Source organism: Actinia tenebrosa, unplaced genomic scaffold (genome assembly GCF_029948245.1).
Source record: "Actinia tenebrosa isolate PJP-AT-01 unplaced genomic scaffold, QUT_ActTen_1.0 PGA_scaffold17__23_contigs__length_9995812, whole genome shotgun sequence".
Taxonomy (NCBI): Eukaryota; Metazoa; Cnidaria; class Anthozoa; order Actiniaria; family Actiniidae; genus Actinia; species Actinia tenebrosa.
Genome location: NW_028292577.1, coordinates 7,237,333 through 7,260,880, shown reverse-complemented (window position 1 = coordinate 7,260,880; position 23,548 = coordinate 7,237,333). Strand labels below are relative to the sequence as shown.

The 23,548-nt window shown below is 36.0% G+C and overlaps 4 protein-coding genes across 4 annotated transcripts; 2 read left to right on the top strand and 2 right to left on the bottom strand.

The window, feature by feature from the left end:
* Positions 1 to 408: 408 nt before the first annotated feature.
* LOC116288729 (nucleolar protein 12) lies at positions 409 to 2,960 on the bottom strand. The gene is made up of 6 exons (XM_031695557.2): positions 2,730 to 2,960; positions 2,548 to 2,653; positions 1,954 to 2,002; positions 1,735 to 1,883; positions 1,390 to 1,466; positions 409 to 1,038 (listed from the first exon to the last, which is right to left on the bottom strand). Exons 1-6 carry the CDS (start codon positions 2,792 to 2,794, stop codon positions 921 to 923), a joined length of 564 nt encoding a protein of 187 aa, XP_031551417.1. The 5' UTR covers positions 2,795 to 2,960; the 3' UTR covers positions 409 to 920.
* An 88-nt stretch (positions 2,961 to 3,048) lies between these two features.
* On the top strand, positions 3,049 to 4,871 carry LOC116288728 (ragulator complex protein LAMTOR2). The gene is made up of 4 exons (XM_031695556.2): positions 3,049 to 3,225; positions 3,659 to 3,821; positions 4,161 to 4,251; positions 4,804 to 4,871. Exons 1-4 carry the CDS (start codon positions 3,101 to 3,103, stop codon positions 4,869 to 4,871), a joined length of 447 nt encoding a protein of 148 aa, XP_031551416.2. The 5' UTR covers positions 3,049 to 3,100.
* A 1,843-nt stretch (positions 4,872 to 6,714) lies between these two features.
* On the top strand, positions 6,715 to 15,269 carry LOC116288721 (uncharacterized; the record flags this gene model as incomplete). The annotated part of the gene is given in 13 exon segments (XM_031695549.2): positions 6,715 to 7,086; positions 7,221 to 7,292; positions 7,783 to 7,848; positions 8,342 to 8,386; positions 8,630 to 8,726; positions 8,818 to 9,151; positions 9,605 to 9,650; positions 9,825 to 9,889; positions 10,166 to 10,227; positions 10,339 to 10,398; positions 13,165 to 13,398; positions 13,861 to 14,033; positions 14,035 to 15,269. Coding segments are annotated over 13 exon segments (1,986 nt in total), but the record flags the coding sequence as incomplete, so codon positions are not given.
* A 710-nt stretch (positions 15,270 to 15,979) lies between these two features.
* On the bottom strand, positions 15,980 to 23,347 carry LOC116288722 (dual specificity mitogen-activated protein kinase kinase 6). Its single transcript, XM_031695550.2, has 12 exons — positions 23,020 to 23,347; positions 22,038 to 22,107; positions 21,850 to 21,904; positions 21,341 to 21,454; positions 20,268 to 20,387; positions 20,053 to 20,172; positions 19,381 to 19,432; positions 18,766 to 18,893; positions 18,307 to 18,384; positions 17,459 to 17,598; positions 16,974 to 17,019; positions 15,980 to 16,899 (listed from the first exon to the last, which is right to left on the bottom strand). The coding sequence occupies exons 1-12, from the start codon at positions 23,039 to 23,041 to the stop codon at positions 16,807 to 16,809; spliced, it is 1,038 nt and encodes a 345-aa protein (XP_031551410.1). The 5' UTR covers positions 23,042 to 23,347; the 3' UTR covers positions 15,980 to 16,806.
* Between the last annotated feature and the right edge of the window lie 201 nt (positions 23,348 to 23,548).

Genomic DNA, 23,548 nt, shown 5'->3' with positions numbered 1-23,548 from the left:
AAAATATTTTGTCTATCTGCATTCAGTTCTCGAGTGGTTGTTCTGCTTCATAAATATATTGTTGATAGCGGAATGATGACTTAAACAGTTCGAAACAGGCGTAAAAACAATTATAATCTTCGAAATCGAAATAAGATTTGGACCTACCTGTTGAGGAATCACTGTATCCAAAAAGAACCTAACGAAAAACTCTCGAAAAACTTGTTTTGAAATGAAGATATTTCTATATTAAAACGTTGAACATTAGAGGGAAACATTGATGACAAAAAGCCGAAGAAAAAGTATCAAAAATCTCGTACCTTGTGGCCAGAAAGTTGGACTTTGAAGGTTCGTGATTTAACGATGAAGTCAAAATAACAAAAGTCGGAAATCGATAAGGATGACGTGAGTTCTTGATAGAGCTTCGCTGCAGTAATTTTTGATCATATTGGACTTTCGACGCGAACAATTCAATTTCAAGTTTTCTTACTTATTTTTCTTTTATTTGCTGTTGTAAACAAACGAGTCGAGTGATATTAAGCGATTTATTTATTAACGAAGAGATTGATATTAAGAGATAATCAGCCGGTCGTCTATGGTAGTATTTTCAGTCCACAAATGAGCTCCCTTCAGATATAGATGTAGGGAAAAAAAAGAGAATTTGAAAACGTCTTTCTTAATTTCAAGCATTTAGTAGATCTCCTTTCCATTGTATAGTAGTGATAAATTATGCGTTTGGTGTGTATAATGAAATAGAGAGGATAAGAGAAAAATATCAAATGCCTTTGGCGGGAATCCATTAGTTTTCTTTTGAGGAAAATTCCTGAAATTGTAATTAGGATGTCTTTAAAATACATTTATTTTACTGCATACAAAATTCTACATATAAAATGAGAAATTATTGGAAAATCCAAATGACATTACCAACTACACAATACATTTTATTTTACAATATGTGCATTTTTTTTCCTTTTCTTCTTGGGATGAAATTTTGAGGAGTTATTATCTTTTGATCTTTTTCGCTGAGTATTTTGGTTTTTGTTGTACTTCTTTATTTTCCTGAAGGAAAACAAAACAATAAATATAGAGAAAGAAATACATAATATAAATACAAATATATAACTTCCTATTAATGACCCATTAATATTTTTATAGCCTATAATTTTTTTCCTCTCTGTTGTACCATGAAAAAAATCCCTCTGGAATCTAGGGTTTACTATAACCATGACTGCATAGGAAAGAGAGCTGTTAAAAATAAGTGTGCACAGAATGCATCAATGCTTGCATCATCCAACCCTGCAACATTGCGTGTGGCAGTGCCTGCAATTTTCCAGTGTCACTTGCAATATTACAAAAGTTATTTAAAAAATGTTGCAAAAGTGCACATATTGTTGCACTTTAATAACTTACTTTTCAAACACTTTAGTTTTTGTTTCTTCTTTATTTACCCTGTTCATATCGGGATTTGAATCTATTTCTTGATTTCCCTTCAAGCAAATAAAGATTTATTTGAGATTTTAATGCAAACACAAGAAGCAGGGCAAAAAATAATAACTCATTAGTCACCAATCATGATGATTGCCCAAATTAGTTTTAGCTCAGTCATAACTTATTTCTGGCTCAACGTTACTGGTCAAAATGACCAGCAAAGATTTAACCAGACAATTACCAATTATTCTGGTAGGATATTATCCGATGACCAGCCATTATTTTTAGAATTGAAAAAGTATATGAAATCTTGATATGAAGCCCTACCTTGTTATGGCCAATAATTGTTGAATCTTCTTCAAGGTCAAGGTCACAGACTGTTGTCACGGTGACAACTTGTTCTGGGTGATCATATGTTGTATCAACTGATGTTGAATGGTCTTCTGGTTCATCTTCTTCTTCTGATTCCAATGCATCTATTTAGAAAAAAAACAATGGTAGTGGTAGGTCTTAAATGAAGAAATTTTGCAAGGAACATATGTATACCTAGCTCTTGTCTTTGCTTTCTAAGATGTTCCATGAACTCTTCTCTTTTCTGAAAAACAAGAACCGAGTATAACATGAATATAGATGCATCTTCCAGTCAAGAAATTACCTAACTGCCACCAAGTCCCTGTAGGTACTGTATATAAATAGCGTCCGAAACGTCAGTAAGTTTTTTCATCTTTTCACGGTGTATAATTTACCTTTTCATCATTACTGTTTCATTAGAAACACTGACACAGCTCACACTAGTTTTTAGCTAATTATATCTTCTGGGATCTTGGATTGGATTTTCCTGATGGACTCAGCAATTAGTGATTAGAGCTACAGAATATAGAATTCCTTGGTTTTACAAGACACCATTTGCTGTCCAGTGGAGTGATCATCAGCTGAATCAAACGTTTTCGATAGAATTCTTTCTGGCTGACATGGTGGTGGTCAGTGCTTGACCTTGTACCATGGCCATATGAAGCAAATAAGCTTGATTCAAATGCTTTTATCAGCTGATTGAAACCAAACAATCCAAGACATAGGATCCAGAATCCCTGAAACTCCGGAAACACTTTCATCCCTGTCATATTTAACGAATAACAATACCTTTTTCTTAAGTTCTCTTATCTTTTCTTTTTCTTTCTTTTTTAGATCATCCATCGCCTTCTGACGACGTTGATTTTTTCGTTTCCTAAACCCAAGTAGATAGTCCCTGTGAAGATAAAAACCTTCCTTAGACCTTCCTCATTAAATAACGCTAACTTAACATCATATATCTTAATACAAACTTTCTCAAATCTTCATCAAAAATGATGATTTTCTTTTCTTTAAAAGACTTTTTTCCCTTCGCCATCTTGGTTTCCAATGGGGTATACCGCTACGCACGAGTATAGCTGGCTCATCTTCGATGATAATAGCTTAAAACTGGGAATTTGTATTTTAAAAACCTCAAAATGCTTGATTTCTTAATTTTTATCTCATAATTGCGTTCTATTTTCCTATTCGAGCAAATAAAATAAGACAAAACTTCTACTATTTTTTAGCGATGAAAGTATTTTTATCCGTGGGATCCCTGTGTAGCGTGGTTACAAATCTCCATAAGCTAATCATGTGACAAGAATGATAATCATTTGATTTTTTCTCTTCTTCTTGTAGTTTGATGTTTAATAATTCTTCATCTAAAGAAGTAGAGCTGCCAGATTTTCCACCGAATGCTATGCTGAGGCCTAAAGTACTGTCAGAAGTGTTGGGACAAGCAAATACTGGTGGGGTAGTCAACACACTGTAAGATATAAGACTGACTTACGAAATCTTACTGGCAGAATTTTTGAGCCTAGTCTTTGTAATAAGCTTAATTATTTTCTAGAATAGATGTCTTAAAAAAGTGTTTATAATAACAGTTCATAGTACTGCTATTTAGTGACCTAAATAATCTACATTGTCTCCCCCGCTTGCTTTACCTAATGATTTGATGAATTGTGGGATAATTTGGGGGTAAAATAAGTTGACATTTAATGTGTATAACCTATAGTTTATTGCACATATAGGATGCAAAAAATTCAGTCCCAGCATATTCACCCCCGTCCTCCTGCTTATTTCTGAATTTTCCATGAAACTCTCCACTCCCGTCTGCTCAACGATCACACATATATACAAGCCTACATGAATCTAAATATACATTGTAGACTTATACCTTCTTAAATTTGTGTTACCTTAGCCTGTTAAACAGTGATGGGTCAATATTATCACATGCTGGGAGTCCAGACAAAGATGCCAAAGTAACTGCTGCTATTGCATCTAGCATATGGTCGGCATATGAAAGGAATGGTCGATTAGCATTTCATAATGAAGATCTACAGGTGGTCTTCATGGACTGTGAGGTAATGAATGAACAGCCAATTTTTTATACTCTAGTTTTTGAAGTTTTGTTACAGGCCTTGATTGCACATGGGATTATTTTGAATATTCCTGTATAAATCTGTCAGTGATCATGGAATACTAATTGGAAAAACCATGGTATGAATGACAGTTAACGCATGCAGTATTTTATATTCAAAAGGTGTCATCAATTTTGTACTTTGGCATTGATTGACAACTAATTCTCTGTCTTGTGCTATTTCACAACCATGTGAAACTTGCTGAGACTGTATATCAGTATGTCTCATACTGTGAAATAAACCTGCTAATATCATAAAATCCTCGTTTTTCATCATTAATAGAATGGAAAAGTTGCTATTGCAAAAGTCGGCAATCTTCTTCTGTGTTTATATGCAAAGGAAACAGTGGGTTTTGGAATGCTAAAAAGCCAAGGTAATAAAAATATTCAGAATTATTGTTAGATTGTCCTTATCTCCCTATGAGTTATTTACTCTGATTTTCCATATTCTGCAAACTCGATAGTTGTGAGCTGCATTCTGAAATTTGATTTTTCGCTGCTGTCATTAAAAAATAATGAGTCGGGGACCTTTCAGTAAAAAACCAATTTCACAACAAGCCAATGAAATGTAGGAGTTTACAGAATATCAAAAATTGTGTAATTAGGGCTCCCCTTGAAATGCTTGATCCTGGTTGTCTGTAGTGCAGTAAAAAATAAGAAACTTATAAGTTTTTCTGTAGTGGCAATAAATTGGTTCCTGTAGAAATACAGCATATGCATACCCTGAAATAAACTGTACATTCATTATTGCACTTTATATTTTTGTTTTTGGAGATATTTAAGTGCAAAATTCAGAATCTATCTTCTTGAGCTAGTGGGTACTGGGCATCCCAGACTGCCCTGTCTGAATAGGTCCAGTCAGATAGCAATCATTTTTACCTCATTCCTAGTTAGATATTAACTCAATACTGTTTTTCTTTTTCAAGGTGCAAGCTCTCAGAAGTTATCTAGAAGAACCACTAAGACAAGTTGTGACCACATGATAATAAAATAAACAGATCTAAATTTGACAAGAAAATAGAATATTATAAGAATCATACTTTTCTCTGTAACTTCAAAGGCATTAAAATAAAGTCAAATAGAAACATCCTAGTTAATAATTCAACAATTGGATTTTGTAGCGATTTGGAGATCTATATCTATAATTGCTAATAAAACTGTATAGGAGTGGGTGCCTGATCAACTGCAGAGATATCAATCATGTAGAAAAATTCACATATTTCAGACTCATCCCAAAAGCACCAAGGAATAAAAAGATTTTTTGATATGAATGTGTTATTTATTATTTTATCTTTGCATATGTGTAAAAAGATTGGATAATCTTTGAATCAAAGGATGAATCAATGAGAGGGTTTCACTAGTAAGAAGGTGTTCCTCTCCCCATTGCCTGCCCCCTGCAAAAAAAGGTTAAACCTTTTGAAGCTAGATTAGATACTGGAATTTAGTAGTTGATTTTTATGAAGGGAGGAGAACCCAAAGAAAAACCCTTGAAGCACAGGAGGTACCCAACAAAACAACTCTACTCACATATGACACCAAGCCTGGAAGTCAAACCTGGGTTGCATTGGTGTGAGGCAACACATTAGCAGTGCACTTAACCAGAAACGCTAAAGAATCAAACTTGCTCATGACTACAGAAATGGAATAGAACTCCTTTGCATGTTAATGTTCTGTCAAATCAGAGGAGAAATAAAAGTAAAAAAAGCTACTGACAAAATGAGCGCATTTAAGAAAATATCCTGGTAACTATGACAACAGAAGAGTTTTAGAACTGCCTTAAATATTTATCACATTAGAGCAGAAATATGGAAAGGAAATAAACTTCTTTTTCTAAAGCTATGACAGGATGATCCCAATTTAAGAAACAAATTTCAGAGAAGAACGACGTTGCAGTAGCTATGACAACAGAAGAGGTATTGAGCTCCCTTAAATATTCTGTCCAATCAGAGCGGAAGCGATACCTCGTGGTCATGGAGTGACGTAATAACTTTCCTTTCGACCGCCATAATTTTTCACATAAAGCTGTGCTCGGCCTTTGATGTCGAGTTTCTCTAGATTATTGCGAGTACTCTCTCCTAGAAATACTCCTGAGGTACTTTGCTCGATAAGGAACATGTCTAGATACGATAGAGGACGTTCTTTTGATATGGGGGGTCGTTCAGACCGAAAAAGGTGAGACTAAAGACCCGATAAAGGAGGCTCGTGTCATGAAAATGGCGGCCTACCTTCTTCTCCGTCGTCAAATCTTCTTCTTTGGCCAGGTTTTTAGGCACAAAATTAACGTAAAACTGGTGTTTTTACGATGATGGAGGCTTTGACTACATTAAAGTCGTTTTTTAAGAGAATTTGAAGTACGAATGGATCAAGTAAGGCGAATTGTTGACCGTTTAGTTTGGCGAACAAGAGTATTTGCACTACGTACCTTCGAGCGAATGACATCGCATTTTTATGAAACAAAATGTTTTTTTTCCTTTCATTTCCTTGAGTTTTTAAAATTTAATAACGTTATGGTTAATTTAAGCTTTTGAAATGAAGAATATGGTTACATAACTTCAGTATATTTTTCATCTTTTAGCTTTGATACATAAGATGAATTAATTCTTTTGAAGAAATGGTGCCTAATTTTGTATATTATTTGGTGTTAAAGTTTGGTAATTATTTGTCGAAACGGACCTTTTAAAAGATCCTCGAGCAAGCTTTTATATTAAATTTTCCAATTTTTTAAATATATTTAACTTATCATTTGAATCTTTTTTTATGATGAAAAGTTTATGTTGAGGATTTTGGTTGTCAAAATATCAGAAGTTCTTACAGATTTTACTTTGATTACAGCCTGATGGGCAGGCGGTGGTAGAGGTGGCTATGGTGGTGGCGGCGGCAGCTATGGAGGAGGGGGAAACCGATTTGGAGGAGGTGGTGGAGGTAAAGGTGGCAAGTCTAACAGCCAGCCTGGAGCATCGCTGAGGAAACCTAGATGGGATCTCAAACAGCTACCAAAATTTGAGAAAAATTTCTACAGAGAACATCCAAATATTCAAGCTCGGACAATGGAAGAAGTTGAAGCTTATAGAGGACTGCATCAACTTTCTGTACATGGAAGAAATGTACCTAAAGCTACGCAGACATTTGAGGAGACTTCATTTCCTGATTTCATTATGGAGAACTTTAAAGCCAAGGGTTTCGACGCACCAACACCTATACAAGCACAGGTAGAACCCATAAAAATTGTTATACATGTTTATAAATGATGGTATAAAGATTTATCTCATCTACCGAAACTGGCTTTATGAATTTTGCAATATCGTTCTTCCTGTTTATCTTATCTTGTTTTCTCTAACCCAAGGGATGGCCAGTAGCACTGACAGGAAGAGATCTGGTCGGTATTGCACAGACAGGTTCAGGAAAAACACTATCAGTAAGTCATAACAAGTCTTCAGTAAATCCTTAGCATAACGGTAACCCAAGAAGATATGTGTACAGGTGTTGGTTGTACCAGACTTAAATATATGAGGGTGAGAGTTTGATTCCCTTGGTGAAATGCTTAGGAGAGGGGAAGGATAGTCTATAGTAGACTAGCACCTCAACAAGTATTGAGAGTTCAACACTTGAGCTACATGTAATTTCTCAAATCTTCCATTTCCTTAAACACACTAGTTTTTAGCTAGTTATATCTTCTCATTTCCTTAAACATTAATTTTGTCATGTCCTGTGAAGTGGTATCAGTTCAAAATTTCACACCTGTTATTTCCCAGTTCCCCTGGAGGTTTGAGACAATGACTCCATTTTAGTTAATTTTAAAACCAGCAGTAAAACTCCTGCATCTTTGTTTGCTTTTGACTGTCATTAATTACAACATTTATGTGGCATTAGAACTAAAATTAAAATGTATCTTTTATGTTTTATAGTTTATTGTTCCTGCTATTGTGCATATCTATAATCAGCCTCTGCTTCAACCAGGAGATGGACCTATTGTAAGTACTCATGGACTTGTATTAGAATTCAATTAAAGTAATGTAATAGGACTCCATGCTGTCCAATTAAGAAATAATTGGACAAGGAAAATTCTGAGGACTGAGAAAATTGGATGAGGCCATAGGCCGAGTCCAATTTGGCAGTCAGAGGAATATTTTCAAGTCTACTTATTTCTTGATTGGGGAGCATGAAATCCCATTACCTATTAATTATATAGTTGCCTGATTGATCCCATATCAACAAGACCTGTCCAATTAAAAAAATAATTGGACAGTTACCTATATGGGATTAATGAGAAGCTGTATAATTATACTAATTAAGAAATAGCAGGGCAAATGATGATTTTCTAATTATTAACTTAATCATGTTTACACATATAATGTAGACATATTGAATTCCTCGTTGCTGAAGCTCAACTTCAGAATCAGTTTGTATTATTTGAAATTTCTAGTTCAAGTTTATTGACTCTTTACATCTTGTGTTCCTCTTTAGTGTCTTGTTTTGTGTCCTACAAGAGAACTTGCCCAACAAGTACAGGTATGCTTATCTCTTATTTTATACTCTAGGTGAAATAATTTAATAAAGTTTTAAAACAAATATGCATCCACAGTTGCATTAAAAGTGTGTACTAGTATTGGACAATACTATTTTTGCATGTAGTATTTGCCTCCTAAGACCTCTAAAATATTGTTCTGATGGTGCATGACTATGAAACTTTTATCTAGGAAATTAAGAAAAAAAATTATTATTTGAATTAAACTTTTTCTTTATAATTTCAAGGGTGTTTCCAGTCAATACGATAAGATCTGTAAAGTAAGAAGTACCTGTATTTATGGCGGTGCCCCAAAAGGACCTCAGATCAGGGAATTAGAGAGAGGTTTGTATTCATTACTTTGAACCTATAGATCTTTTAAGTTACTAAAATACCTTTTTTTTGACATTCATTGAAATTTCCTCTGTCTTTTCAGGTGTTGAAATTTGCATTGCTACTCCGGGACGATTTATCGACATGTTAGAAGCACGCAAAACAAACTTACGCAGATGCACATATCTTGTTCTTGATGAAGCCGACCGCATGCTTGACATGGGTTTTGAGCCACAAATTAGAACCATAATTGAACAGATTAGACCGGACAGACAGACCCTCATGTGGAGTGCCACTTGGCCCAAAGAGGTAGAAGGACTGGCTAGGGACTTTTTGAATGATTATGTCCACATCACAGTTGGCAATGTTGGCCTTACAGCTAACCACAAGATCTTACAGATTGTTGATGTCTGTGATGAACCTGAGAAAGATCATAAGTAAGTACCTGTGTGTGTGTGTGAAATTATCCTTAACTTCAAATTTTATCAATACCCTGAAACAACCTCTGGCCTGATCAAAGTCGGGGCATGTTTAACTCACAGATTGGAATTTAGCATGTTGGGGTTTGCAGAGGGGAGGAAAATTACAGAACCCAGAGAAAAGCCATCAACCCAAGAAGCTTAAATGAGATGCCAATTCCAGGAATTGAACCAAAGACCCCAGAGTTGAGGGACAGTGCAATACTGCTAACCCCACCCCACTCCCCCTTGAAAATAAAAAAGTAATGTCAAGCTTATGATGAGAGAAATCAACGATTCCTGATGTCACTTTAGTGACATGTTGACAATTTTGAATTCCTCGTTACTGAAGTTCTTGACTTGACTTCATTTACATATATGACTAGCTCAGGGTTTATGTCAGTTTTTGATTAGTGTCTGGATATTTTTCAGGCTTCTCAAGCTTCTGGAAGAAATAATGGGAGAGAAAGAAAATAAGGTAAGTTGCTGGTTGAAAGATACTAATTATCGAATCTCCATTAGAAAGTGTCCCAGTTATGATTTGCAAAACTTGAAGAATGCGAAATTTGAAAAAATAATTCAAATGATGCAGTAAAATACATTCTTAGTTGTTTTTCTCATAAGTAATGTAGTATTGTGTGCAATATTTCAGACCTTGATTTTCACTGAGACAAAGAGAAGAGCTGATGATCTCACAAGGCGACTAAGAAGGGATGGGTAAGGAAGAAATAATTAACATTTGAAATGTTTCAGTGACACTGATTTACAGGTAGCACTGGTTAGTAATCAAAGTAGTAAAGGAGAACAGTAAGTTTGGTCTCAACACATCAATCTACATCAGATTATGGATGACACTATTAAGGAAAATGTCGTTCCTTCATCAAACATTCCTTTGTTTCAACTTTCATTATCTTCTTAATCAAACACAAAACATTAAAAGACTTGAAATTCATTACTCCAATTAATTCAATGTTGTGGTTTTACTTGTTCCAGGTGGCCTGCCATGTGCATTCATGGGGATAAAGCTCAGCAAGAAAGAGACTGGGTCTTGAGTGGTAAGATTTCACACTTACACGGTTTTACAAAACTTTGCCATGATCGTAGATATTCATAAAGCATGGACTTGTCAAGTACAATTTTCCAACTAAGTTTGTTCTGTCTTACAGAATTCCGAAAAGGACATGCACCAATCTTAGTAGCAACGGACGTTGCCTCCAGAGGTCTAGGTATGTTCTTAAAACGTTATCAGATATTTCATACTGTTATACTATACCTAGCATACCCCTTCACATATTTAGCTTTACAATTTATGCCCCATAATTGAAGTGTTGTAATTATATGTGGCTAACCAATTGAATGTTATCTTCAGTAGGTTATGTGCATATTAGTTTTTATTATAATGGAGGGTCGGTATATGACAATGGCCTTCTAGGGTTTGGATCCAGAGTGTTCATGACTGGCATACGTTGCTAAAACAGCTGATTCCGAGGGAGTATACAAAAGCCAACTTTGATTTCATACGTATTTCTAACTATACCTCACCAGGCAAGTATTGCTAAAACTGTAGGTAACTCAAAAACGACATTGATTCCAATGGACCTCAAACACTTTTCTTACTGTTTCTTATTGTCCTCACAAACGTCCTGCGTTAGGCATGCTTGTAAAAACCAAGGCAAGTATCAAATAACTTAACATAATCTGCATCTAACTCCATAGTAGCACCTCAGTAGTTAGGGTATTGGTTTAGCAACTTAGACAAAAAAGACATGTTTAGCAGTTGTTACCAGATCACTCACTCACTCAGTCTTCTGTGCTGTGCTTCAGATACTACTGTGTATTACTGATCTGGGACAGCTTATTTGGTGATCATAAGTAAGGGGTTATCTGATTAAGTGATAATACTCCCACTTGATCCTATACAGAAACTGTATTCGTCCTTGGATTATTTTGTTAAGAAATTCTTGTTGTGATCTCTTGTTGTTGATGTCGTCATTTCTTCACTCATCAATGAAGCTTGACTGATGTCCGATAAGATTGAACAAGAAGCAACCTATAAAATCCTATCAATGTACAACTATAGTAAAAAAAATAGCCTGTAATTTTCTAATTTCCAGAGGATGTGAGAATTTCAATAAAGATTTTAAATCTAATCCAGTATGGTGGTTGTACAGATCTATTTATTTATTTTTTCCCCTTGGGTTTCACATTAGTGCAAGCTTTGTGGAACCTGTCCAAACCTCTGTACAACCACAAATAAGAGAGAATAGTTGCATTAGCGTAGATTACAGTAAAACAATTCAGTTGAATTCATTGAGCCTACAGTAGTCTGGCTAATTGAGCCTATGGTAGTCTGGCTCCTAGCTTTTCTTTAAAACTGCTGTAGACAATTCACCTTTTCGGCGCTAGCTTGGACTGTGTTATGGTCACCAAAAAGTTCGGACATCGTTCTCGGATTTCCATACAAATTCACTGACTTTAAAGAGAAAATTTAGGTAGATTTCTTTAGTTAGCTATCTTAACAGCAGTAAGAAAAGCTTCAATCAAGCTAGAAAAATGATTATTTACTTGTATTTAGAGAACTAACTAAATACTAAGTAAATAGTTCATTTAGAGTCAGTACATTTTTATGGAAATTCGAGAACAATGTCTGAGCTTTTTAATGACCGTAACACAATCTAAAACGATTTATACCCCGTGACGGCTAGTGCTGAAAAGGTGAATTCTGGAATGATATTGGTTAGCTAGAAATTTCCTATGTCATAGAATGCTAACATTAGAGTAACATTAATATGAACTTAAAAATATATAACTGCTAATAATTTCTAATAAGTTAATATTAATTAATGTGCCTTGAAAACTTGAAATTGTTTAGCTCAAATTACTTTGAAAGTTTTGATTTTTTCATCAACACAGTGTGATAATTTTTTGTTTTAGCAATCAATTTTTGAAGTTTTTTTTACTTGAGACCAGATTACTATAGGCTCAATACCTAACATCTTTCTATTTACATTGCACTAAATTTGATTGCATCAAAGATATGCAGTAGCAATCTTGCCAATTAGCTTGAGCATGTTTTTCATTTCAGACCACAGGCGTTCCCTATAGTATTTTTTTCTTTGTTTGACCATTGTGCATGAGAATGCTCACAAAATAATATGGATACAACTCAAACTAAGAATATTATTCTCGAGAGAATGGCATATGTTGTGAAATGGGAAAACACTGCACCAACTAATTATAATGCAAATTGTACCAGGATCTAGTGCAATGTAAATGGAGCCATAGCAAGTGACTAGTGTGCTAGGTGCAGTATTCAATCAGTTTTGGCAGAGGACAATTTGTGATGGATATTTAGCAGGGCCCACGAAGCTTGGACTAATATGAGGGGTCTTCTATTTCACTTTAATAACTACTGTTCGGCAACAATTTTCAATAATGACATTACGACGAATTTTTGTTGGCTTTCGCTTCCTCTTGTTCATCTGAAAAGCACCGAGTCATGGATTCTGGTTCCTGCCGTGAGGAGATCATGATCTTAACAGGCCGCAGAAAGGCTTCTCTTAGAGAGTAGCTAGGGGATGGAGAGGAAGGAACCGTGAGTACAGGGGAAAGGGTAGAGGGGTGAAATACTGGTGACCATTAGCATAACTCAGCTGTGCATCAACAAGGAAATTGAATCATGGTTTCTATGACGACACTGGAACAGTGAAATTCTTTCTTCAGAATTTTATTGCGTAGCAATTTGGCATTTCCTATTGACGATCATTTTAACTTCTTTCGTAAAAGGAATAAAATTAGCTGGGTTGTACTGAAACAATTAGCTTGCTCTAAAAAGTTTTTGGAGCATTTAGTCTAATTGTTGCTTGGTATTCTAAGATCTCACTTCCTCTGTACATGGATTTCCTTTGGTGTGAAATATTTCAGGCATTGCAGCATGTTTTTGCTGTACAGCTTCTAATAATAGTTTATTACCACAATGCACTATCATCTAGACATCTCAGACATCAAGTTTGTGATCAACTTCGACTTCCCAAGCTCTACAGAGGACTACATTCACAGGATTGGTAGAACTGCACGGTCCGATCGTACAGGGACATCGTACACATTCTTCACTGTCAACAATGCTAAACAGGCCAAGGACTTGATTCATGTTTTGCAAGAGGCAAAACAGCATGTGAACCCAAAACTCTACAACATGATAGAAATGGCCAAAAGCTTTGGAAAAAGTGAGTAATATATTTGTTTACTCTGCTTTGTGACAATACACCTCTCCCCCTCATGGGGTTCATGATCTTGGAGCAACTTGTAGGGGTGTGTTGTGAAGAAATAGAAAATCCACATGTGTTGTGTGCAGTTATAAAGGATGTGGGGGTTGGCAGAACATGAGAGAAGTGTTAGGAGAAGCAAGACACTTAGGGGAATGTTTTGTTAGACCACTTAAGTGTTCTGCCAATCCCCAAATACTTTGTAACTCCACACTGCACAGCAAGCAAATTTTTTATTTTGTGTAGAGTTGAGAGAATTTCTTTGAACTTGGCCCTTAGTGATTTTGATTGATGAAATTCAAGACTCCAGACAGATGGACTAATTTAGGTTGCATAATTTTGGAAATGGGTGTAATGTGGTATCACTAGCTGGATTTATTATCAAATGTTATTTTATAAACTTTTTGTTTACTGCTGTTGCAGAGAGAGATCGATTCCGTAGAGATGGTGGAAGACCGAGTTACCATGACACCAGAAGTGGTGGTGGAAGTAGCAGAGGTGGTGGTGGATCCTATGGCTCTAGATCTGGTGGCATGATGAATGGCTATGGTTCAAGAAATGATGGTGGTAGCAGCGGAAGAAACAGCTCTAGCCATGGGAAGCAGCAGTAGATTCAACAGTAGTCATCAAGGTTCACAAAAGGCCCCTCCACCACCATCTAGCAACCCTCCTTCCAACCAGAGTTGGAACCAAAATCCCAACTACAATCAGAACCAGAATGCAAGTTACAGCCAGAATTATCAGAGTTCATATGGACCAGCACTTCCCCCACACCCTCCCCCCACACAACAGTACACCCAACCTCCCCCTCCCCCACCTCCTACCCAGGCCATGGTGAACCAACAAGCTCAATACACACAGGCTTATCAACAGGCATATCAGAATTATCAACAAACGGCTCAACAAGCAACCACACAACAACAGCCGTATCTTTACAATACTACAACAACTAAATAGAATCATTCAATCCGTATGAGGAATCTTAGTACTTTTTATCTTGGTGTAGAAGCTAACACTAATAACTACATATATGAATACTTAACTCATGAAGTAGTTTAGCAGACTAACAGATTGAGAGATCTCATTTCCATTGTTTCTTTTGTGTCAATTTGACTTATTTCAATCAATTTTTATTACATGGCTTAAGTAAAATCAATCCAGTTTACTTCACAAACTGGGTTTGCAATGTTAATATATGGCTTAGCACTTTATTTTATGCCAGAGTGCATACTATATGTACTTATTTCAATAAAGTTAGTCACCTGAAAAGCTACAAAGCAGAGACCAATAAGGATTATGGGTAGTAACATTTTACATGTTTCAACCGCTTGACTAACTGTTGATGGACTTGCACATCTTCTATCAATACAGTCTCACCTCTCCTTTGCATCCTCAAGCTGCAGTTTGTATCAAAAATGTTTTGTTTGAAATGAATTGTTTCCCATGATCCTCAGTGATCTCAGCTTTCTAGGTTTTTGGTGACTAACTTTATCGAAATAAGTGTATATGAAAAACTTCGTAAGAAATAATTTCTTACATTGATTTTACAAATTAGTAAGTTCAGTAGACTGTAGACCTACAATATATAACGTACAATTTTGTTAACTTTTTCATGGATATATGGTATGCATTCTATATGTTTGCAACTGTTCCTGTTTTTAAGGGTGACTATCCTGCTAAGCAGAAAGCTGAAATATTCATACTTCTGATATATCTCTATCAGATTTGCTTTAGTTTATTTTGGGGGGAAGAGGAAAATCTTGAGCAAGATTTATGCTAAATGTATTTATTTGACATGGATTTGACAAAATAAACATGTTTTTAGATATTAACTTGTGTTCTTAGTTGAGAATTCTTTTGGTTGAAAACATCCAATATCCAAGAATAGCTGGACTGCTGTAATGACTTATGTATCCTCTTGTTAAGAATTGCAAAGTCAGTTTTGAGATATCCAGTTTTGACATAACTATTCAAAAAAACCTGTTAATAATTGTCTCTAGATGTATGTCCATATTTCATTTTTGTCAAACTTTTTTGAAAATATTAATATACATGAAATGAAAAACTTAGCGAAATATTCCCTGGGTTTTAGAGGTATTTACCCACAGATTTACCGAGAGCTGGTCCTAGCTGCCTTTCAGAGGTATTTCCACCAGCACATTTTAATGAGAACTCTCGGTAAATCTGGAGGGGGGGGGATCCCTCTGGAACCCAGGGTAAGCATCTTTTGGATGTGGGGGTACACATGCACTTTATTTATGCCAAAGCTCATTCTTTCCCACTTCACTTAGTAGAGTGCTCGCACTAAATCTGTGAAACAAATAATTTTTAGCACTAAATAGTGATAATTTAACAATAGAAAACAAAGGATTCTGTATGAAATAGTACTAATTAGTACTATTTGATGTTCACAGGTTTTAGTGCGTGCACTCTACTAGTACATACACGCCTTGTTCAATAAAACTAACGTGCATATTTTAAAAATCATTTATTTTTCCAAGGTAAGGTCATATTGATGTATATTTAAAAGTATATAGTAAAGTTCAGTTTCTTATGATCAGTTTTAATTTACTCGTGTATTGTCATATTACATGTACTGTCATATTACATTTTTTATTTTATCAAAACTGGATCTTGTACTAAAATTAACACATTTTCTAGAAAAAATTGACTTGTACAGCAAAACGTTTTAGCATGTTTTTACATAGGAATGGATCACTTTAGAAAAAGAATTGAACAGTTAATCAAATTCTTAAATTCGAGTGCCGACCCTGTGTAGAATCTTTCATCCAGGTAAATAGGGAAGACATAAAATGTTACGAAACAAATCCACATCTAAACAGATTTACTTAGGGGTCATCACAACCCTATGACAGTTTAACTGTTAATAAGAGCTGTTCCTGAAGAGGTCTACAGCAAAAATTTTTGTAGGACTCTTTACCGTTTACAAATGTTTAATAGGATGTTTGCATGATGGCGTCAATGGCCTCTACTACCAGACTCGCTTGCATACTTCCTTTTGTTCAGTTAATATTCTAACCCTAACCCAAAGCATTATGGTAGTGGGAGTCAAATTACGCCATCTTGCAAACGTCCTATTCCCCATGTCATTACCTAGCGAGCAAGATTGTTTCAGTTGTTTCCGATATTCATGTGTCTTCTCATGTTCAGCCATTAAACAAAGAAATAATACTCTGGGGATGTGGGTATGAGTTGGGAAAACATTATACCAAAGCTAAAGATATCTATATATTGGGTCGCAAGATGCTATTAAAGTGACCTTAAATCTGTGTACAAAATTGGATAATAGATTCTATTACTCTAATATAGTCCATTGATCTCGTCCCAGAGCAAAGACCCAGTCATTCATCAACTGATTTTTCCCATTTCTCTGAGGTATGTTGTAATCCAGCTACCAACATCAACAGGTCTGCTGTCATATTCAATTATAAATGGATGATCCTATGAGGGAAATATTGAATAGAAAATAGTCAGTATTTTGTTGAGATGAGGAGGGAACCTGAAAATGAACTTACTAATAATTGGCTGTAATTTGGTCGTTCTTTGTAATCCTTTTTTAAGCTGTGAAAAGAATGTATCGTCTTGTTTAAAAAACCTTGTAGTTTCCAAAATTTGTATCCCTCTATTAACTTCCATCTATTAACTCCCTTGTATCCCTCTGATTAACTTTGGCATGGTATATATATTATATCCTTGGGTGTATCCTCTTCCTATAGATCTCAGCGTGGCGTAGTGTTTTCCCATTTGAGACCACCTGTCATTGCCCTTAGTTGAAATTATCCATATTCATGTGTCTTATCATGTGCAACCGAGTGCAAACGTTAAACAAAGAAATGATACTCTAGGGAATGACGTGGTCTGAAATGGGAAAACATTAAGCCCAAGCCAAGGAATTACTATTGGCTGTATGTTTAAAAGGTGCATTTATTTTGTGGTAGGTGAGGAGGGAATAGCCTTCTTATGCCAGTGCTCTTACGTTCACTAATTCATTAATGCTTACCATTGAATTATAAAATCCCTAAATGAATCAGAAAAAGGTCCATCAGGCAGAGAGGGAGAGGGTTCATGGACAACTTGCTTTAGTTGTTCAAATGGTGTCTTCCATTGGTTATATGGGAACTTTCCTGTTGCAAGTTCGATCTGCAAAGAAAAATTGATTTCTTTTGTAAAAATATATCCACTTTGTTCTGACTTATTAATGACTGCAGACAGTGTCAATGGTTAAGATTTTTATTAAACATAGAAGAATAATGACAGCAATGACCAAATTTTCACAATTTGCGGCCAAGTTGATGCCAAAAAGCCTAATACCCAAGGTACATGTTGCTTATGGAAGACTTGGAAAGTAATATTACCTTCAAATTTCAAGGACAGAACTTATTCACTGATTAAATGGGAATTTTGCTTGTTTAAGAGAGGAAAATAACCCAGGGGGGGGGGGGGGGGAGTACTCCTATATATGGACTATATGGGGATGATCAGGGTATGGTTTTTCGAGCTTCTTGTCATAAACAGGGTATGCAATCTCACTCAAGTTTCAAGTTCTTCCTGAGTTTCCTGTCGTATTCAGGGTTTCTAATTTTGTATTGACCGAAACTGGTTATTAAAGTCGTCAAAAAAAAAACAATATGCGAGCTGACATGATAATTGAAACAGGAACTCGATGCAATTAATTATATCTTTTGTCATAAACAGGGTCTACAAATTTGTGTTTTTTTGTCATAAACAGGGTACCCCTTTCAGAATCCCAGCAGAACACCCCTACCCAAATCCTGGCGGAGTACCCCCCCCCCACGGGAAAATGATTAAAGAAACCGAGAACTCCTGCATCTGTGTTCTTATACATACCATTGTAATTCCAAGACTCCAAATATCTGATCTTATATCGTATCCTTTCATGTCTCTGTCTGGATTGATCCTTTCAGGCTAAAATATAAACAAAATAATATAATCACATTCCAATTACTCCCTCAAGTCCCTGTACAACACAGTAGTACACCCTCTGCAATGGTAGGTACAGAAGCATAAGAGAAATGCATTTCCTTCTTGGCTTGTCCTTATATGGGACTCTTGTCCTGTTTGCAATGATCTCAATCAGGTCTGTCTTATTTTCTTTAAATTTAGGTGGTTCCTATAATTTGTTCATACTTTCAAGTTCATTCTCAATCTCAACCTCGGTTGAAAAGCTAATAAATAAAGTGGATAAATTGATGTGAATGGATGGATGAATGAATGAATAGATGGATGGATGAATGAGTAAACGAATGGATGAATAAATGATATACACAGGTGTTTATCATTACTTACTGCCATGTATGGTTTGCAGCCTGCATCGACAGTCTTAGCCAGAGAATCAACTAACTGACCACTGATTCCAAAGTCACATAACTTAAAGTTACCATTTTCGTCGGCTAAAATATTGGATGGCTTGACATCTGCAGAAATATGAGAATGAATATTCAGGAACACTTGTAGAAATTGCACTGGCTTTTAGTAAGCACAGGTGGTGTGCGCTGCCAATGCATGGCCCCTCACAAATGCAACCTGGGTTTGAGTCCTGTCAGGCTCATTGTCATGTGAGCAGAGTTGTATTTTGATTTGAAGGTTTTTCTCTGGGTTCTCCAGTTTTACTCCCTCAAAAAAAAATCAACTTCTAAATTCTAATTCGATCTTAGGAGATATTCTTGATACAGGCTATGTTTCCTTTTCGCCTCATAATGCAAATATAATGCAAATAAATTAGTTATCATGAAATTCTATATAATTAATAGTTATTATATGTGTGGCAGCCATGACAGGAGGCAGGAATCTGGTGTCATCTGATTGACATGAAAAAGGAACCAGTCTCCCAGTGGGAAATACTCTATTGTTGTGCCTCCTGTCATGGCTGCCATCATAAGATGGTGCAAAGCCTCTATATACCTCTGTGTATGACTTTAAGTTGACTGTGTAAGTAATCAAGAGCATGAACAACCTAAAAGAAACCAGTTATGAATACATTATTATTTTAGTAGCTGACCAGATATCAAAAAATGAATTATATTCTGGAATATAACCTGATTGATTCCCTGTAAGGTATTCGATTGTTTCCCCTACGCATTGGTTCGCCTACTGAAGTTCGCCTATGTATAAGTTTTGCCTACTGAAGTTCGCCTACGTAATACACTGGCACCGATTCATAAGTAGAAGCATTAGATGACAAAAAGAGGAAAACTTTAATGATCAATGTAACAACCTCTAAGTCAGCTGCAGGGCATGGCTAACTTACATATTGGATTGGAATTTTACTTCTTGGGTTTTGTGGAGGGATTGAGGAAAACTTACTGGAGAACCCAGAGACAAACCCTTGAATCAAAAGAGAGACCTACAAACTCTACTCACATGTGATACCAAGTCTGGATCAAAGCAATGACAAGTATATTTTTTAACTCACAGATAGAACACTGCAGAAATAAACTCTAGGCTGATCTACATCAAGGCAAGGCTAACTCACAGGTTGAACCCTGAAACAACCTCTGGGCTGATGTATGTCAAGGCAAGGGTAACTCAAAAAATCAAACTGAATATAATCTTAATACTCTTTCTCATACTTACAGAAACTGCAATTTTTCCAAGTACTTCTTCTGGAATTCGCTGTCCAGGTTTTGAGTAAACAAGTTTATATAAATCATACAAAGATGTTTTCATAAGCTCCATACATATCCAAACATCACCCTAAAACAATGTTTGAAAAGTTTAGATAGTGATCTATCAAAAATACTGACAATTAATTTTATGACTAGTATGTAAAATAATGCATGTTTATGTACCTCTCTGAACAAGGCTCCATAAAACTGTACTGTAAAAGGATAATTGCTGACTCTCATCGAAATATCCAGGTCCATCAGAAGCCGTTTTTGCTCTGTTGAGTTAACATTGGCCCTGATTCTCTGGGGAATAAAAATGATACCATGTTTAGTGTTATGTTGCATCACCTTCTTCTTTCCCAAGACTACGAACACAACAACCCACTGGTTGGCTAAGTATACAGTCAATTCAAAAAATGTTGTCGTCGACCGGCTCAAGCCTACGCGACTGGACCTGAAAGGAATATGGGTAAAAATCACTGGAGCGGTTAAATATTCGCTCTGAATTAATTGTTCCCGCTAGTAATAAGATAATAATGGTGAGAAACAATCCATCAAATGCATGTCTTTGGGTTTAGGGAAAGAAAAACAAAGTAGTTATGATTCAGTTCACAATTCCGAAAGTATGAAGGCATTAAAAAAACGTCTCCTTCAACCCTTCCCGCTCGCCTACGAAGGTTCATGCTGTTAACCAGGCATAACTAGTCAGATAAAATTATGGAGTCAACTTGGCTTCAATGATTGCTACCCAGAGTTCTTTTCGGTCAAGTCGCGTAAGCTTGAGTTGGTCAATGACAACATTTTTTGAATTGACTGTAGGCAAAATAACTGTAAAGGCAATGCATATATTGGTGCCTTCATAATAGTCCACAGTATGTGTATAGTGGAGTGCTATCATTATCTCAAACCGAACAGAAGAACAGAAAAGGTTCAAAATAATGGGGTTTAAAATAGTAGGAACATCAACCCCGAGTTGGAGATAATGTGAAGTTTAAGATATCTGGAGTTTATTTAATTAGAATAACAGGACCCCACTGTGTTTCATACCTTCATGTCTTTTACTTGGATAAAGATCATAAACATCGTAGCTACTTGGCTATCTTGTTCAAGATGGTAATGTAATACCTATTAAGTTCTTCTTCAGCTCTACCCACCACAAGTTAGTTACATCGATCATTACAATGAAATGTGCTATGATATTAATACTACACCTATTGTCTAGAGGAAAACTGACCGTCAATGCATGGAAAACGTACCTTGACAGCCATGACAGTCTGTGTTGGCTCGTGTACCATCTTGAAGACATAGCCATAAGCACCATGTCCTAGTTCTTCTATTTCTTTGAGTTCTCCAGCATTACAATTGAATTCCTTAACACACAATAGAAGTATATTTATATATTACACATTTCGGGTTTATAATCAGGTGATAAAGCCGTGAATTAAAACCATGAGTGAAGCGATACTGATATCACTTCAGGGTAAACTGGAAACTGCAAATTTTGTCATTTTATCAACCTTAAATATGTTTTCACTAACTCGCTCACAGACCCACTTATTCGCGATATGATATGGCAACTCGTGAATACAAAATAATTATATCAAGCTCTTAACATGTGATAATCTCTACATATCATTTCTCTCTACTGATTTTGGAGGGGTGGTTAGTCCCTACAGATTAAAAAATACTGCACAATGAAAGATATCATGAAATAGGTCACTTTAAAGCAGTAATAAACATTGCAACAAGGCTTTGGTAGGCCTACCTGCCCATTTACTGTAATCGTTGCTTTGTCTGATAAATTTCTTGGAGGCGTTACCCTTGAAAAAAATGCATTAAAACCAGGGTTACTGACTCGTCTTACAAAGCAAAATCTGAGAATGGACAAATTGATGATGGCAGATTTCTTTCTTATGTAAGCACCATTCTACAAAGTGAACAACTCTTACTCACGGGGTAATGGGTGGGGATTGTGTTGAGTCTTTAAAATTAAATTTAGGCTTTGGCTTCTTTGGTTTCTGACCTGTATGTGGGCAAAATTTCAAAAACAAGTGGTTAATGTTTCGCTTAAAACCAGGTAATAGTAATTGTAGTGATAGTGGGTGGGTTGTATACTCAAATATTTGCATCTGAATAGAAAGACTTGGCAAAGACTTATTATTATTAATATTTCAGGAGCAATCTTCTATGTATTTTTTGTATCATTATTTACTTCTCGACTAAGTAATCACCGCGTTTTCCCTCCCCACCTCAACCCTCAACCCTCCCCCCCCTCCCCCATCCGATGTTAACGTCTGCATCAGGTGTATGAGTGGGGTTTTTTTTTCTTGGCTTACAAAAAATTGATGAAACTTTAAGAAGTTTCGACAGTTGACAAACTCAAGTGTAATGAGTCAGAACGAGTTAGTCTCTCGAAAATAATTCACAGAATTTTTTCCCCTTCGAGATACAGGAAGTCGATCGAGTTGACACACTTGTTTCGAGTTTGCCCTACTTTCGCCTCGAAGAAATCTTATTGTCTCCACTAATTAGTAGTAATGGAAGGCAATATAATACATTTAATACAGTGAGAGACTTTATTAGAGATATTCTAGGTTTTACTTAGATGTATGAGTAACGGTATTTAGTCTTTTAAATTCTACTTCCACGTCTAGAGGTGATGATGTCGTAAATGAGAATTGTCATTACGATCATGTATGGTTTTGCCTAAGTTCAATGAAAGGCATCCACTTGTTGCTTTTTAATGCAAAGGCACAAGAAGTAGTCAAGCTAATGGCTTTTCTTGCTTGGATAAAAACTTAATGAAGTGTTTCAACAAAATAGCTTACGTTTTCATTTTCATTGAGCTGGTTTGGAGAAAATAACCGAGGCGTCACAGCACAATTGATTCACGATTTCACTGCGTTAAGTGTCGTTATTACTCTTATTATCTTACCACTTTTCGGCGACCCTGACATACTTCCAATTATGATGTACAATCCACGTAATAATTTAAAGAATATTCCCAGTAGATTCCAAATACACTCCTTGATATCCTTCGATTAGATGATGTCCTTCAACCCGGGCCTTCAACTGCGATGATCTCAATGATCAGACTCAGTTGACGTCGATTCAGAAGCGGAAATAAGATGCGATGGGATTCCCCTATTAATAAAAACAGTGTTTAGCTATGCAGGCCGGTAGTTTTGCCGTCACTTCTTTACATTACATCGTCTCTTGACATCGAATCATTGCATCCATTTCGAACAAGTCATCGACCAAAATGGAACTGCAGCTGCGATGCTTTTGGTCAGCAGTGTCATACTTGACCCAGACCCTTACATCTCACCTAGACCACAGGTAGCCCAAGCTTGGTTTCTGTGGTGTCCTGTTATAAGGAAATGTATGGGGAATCATCAAAAATTCCAATAAAATCATCAAAACGTGAAATAAAGCCTCGAAATTTTACCTAATCACTGAGAAAT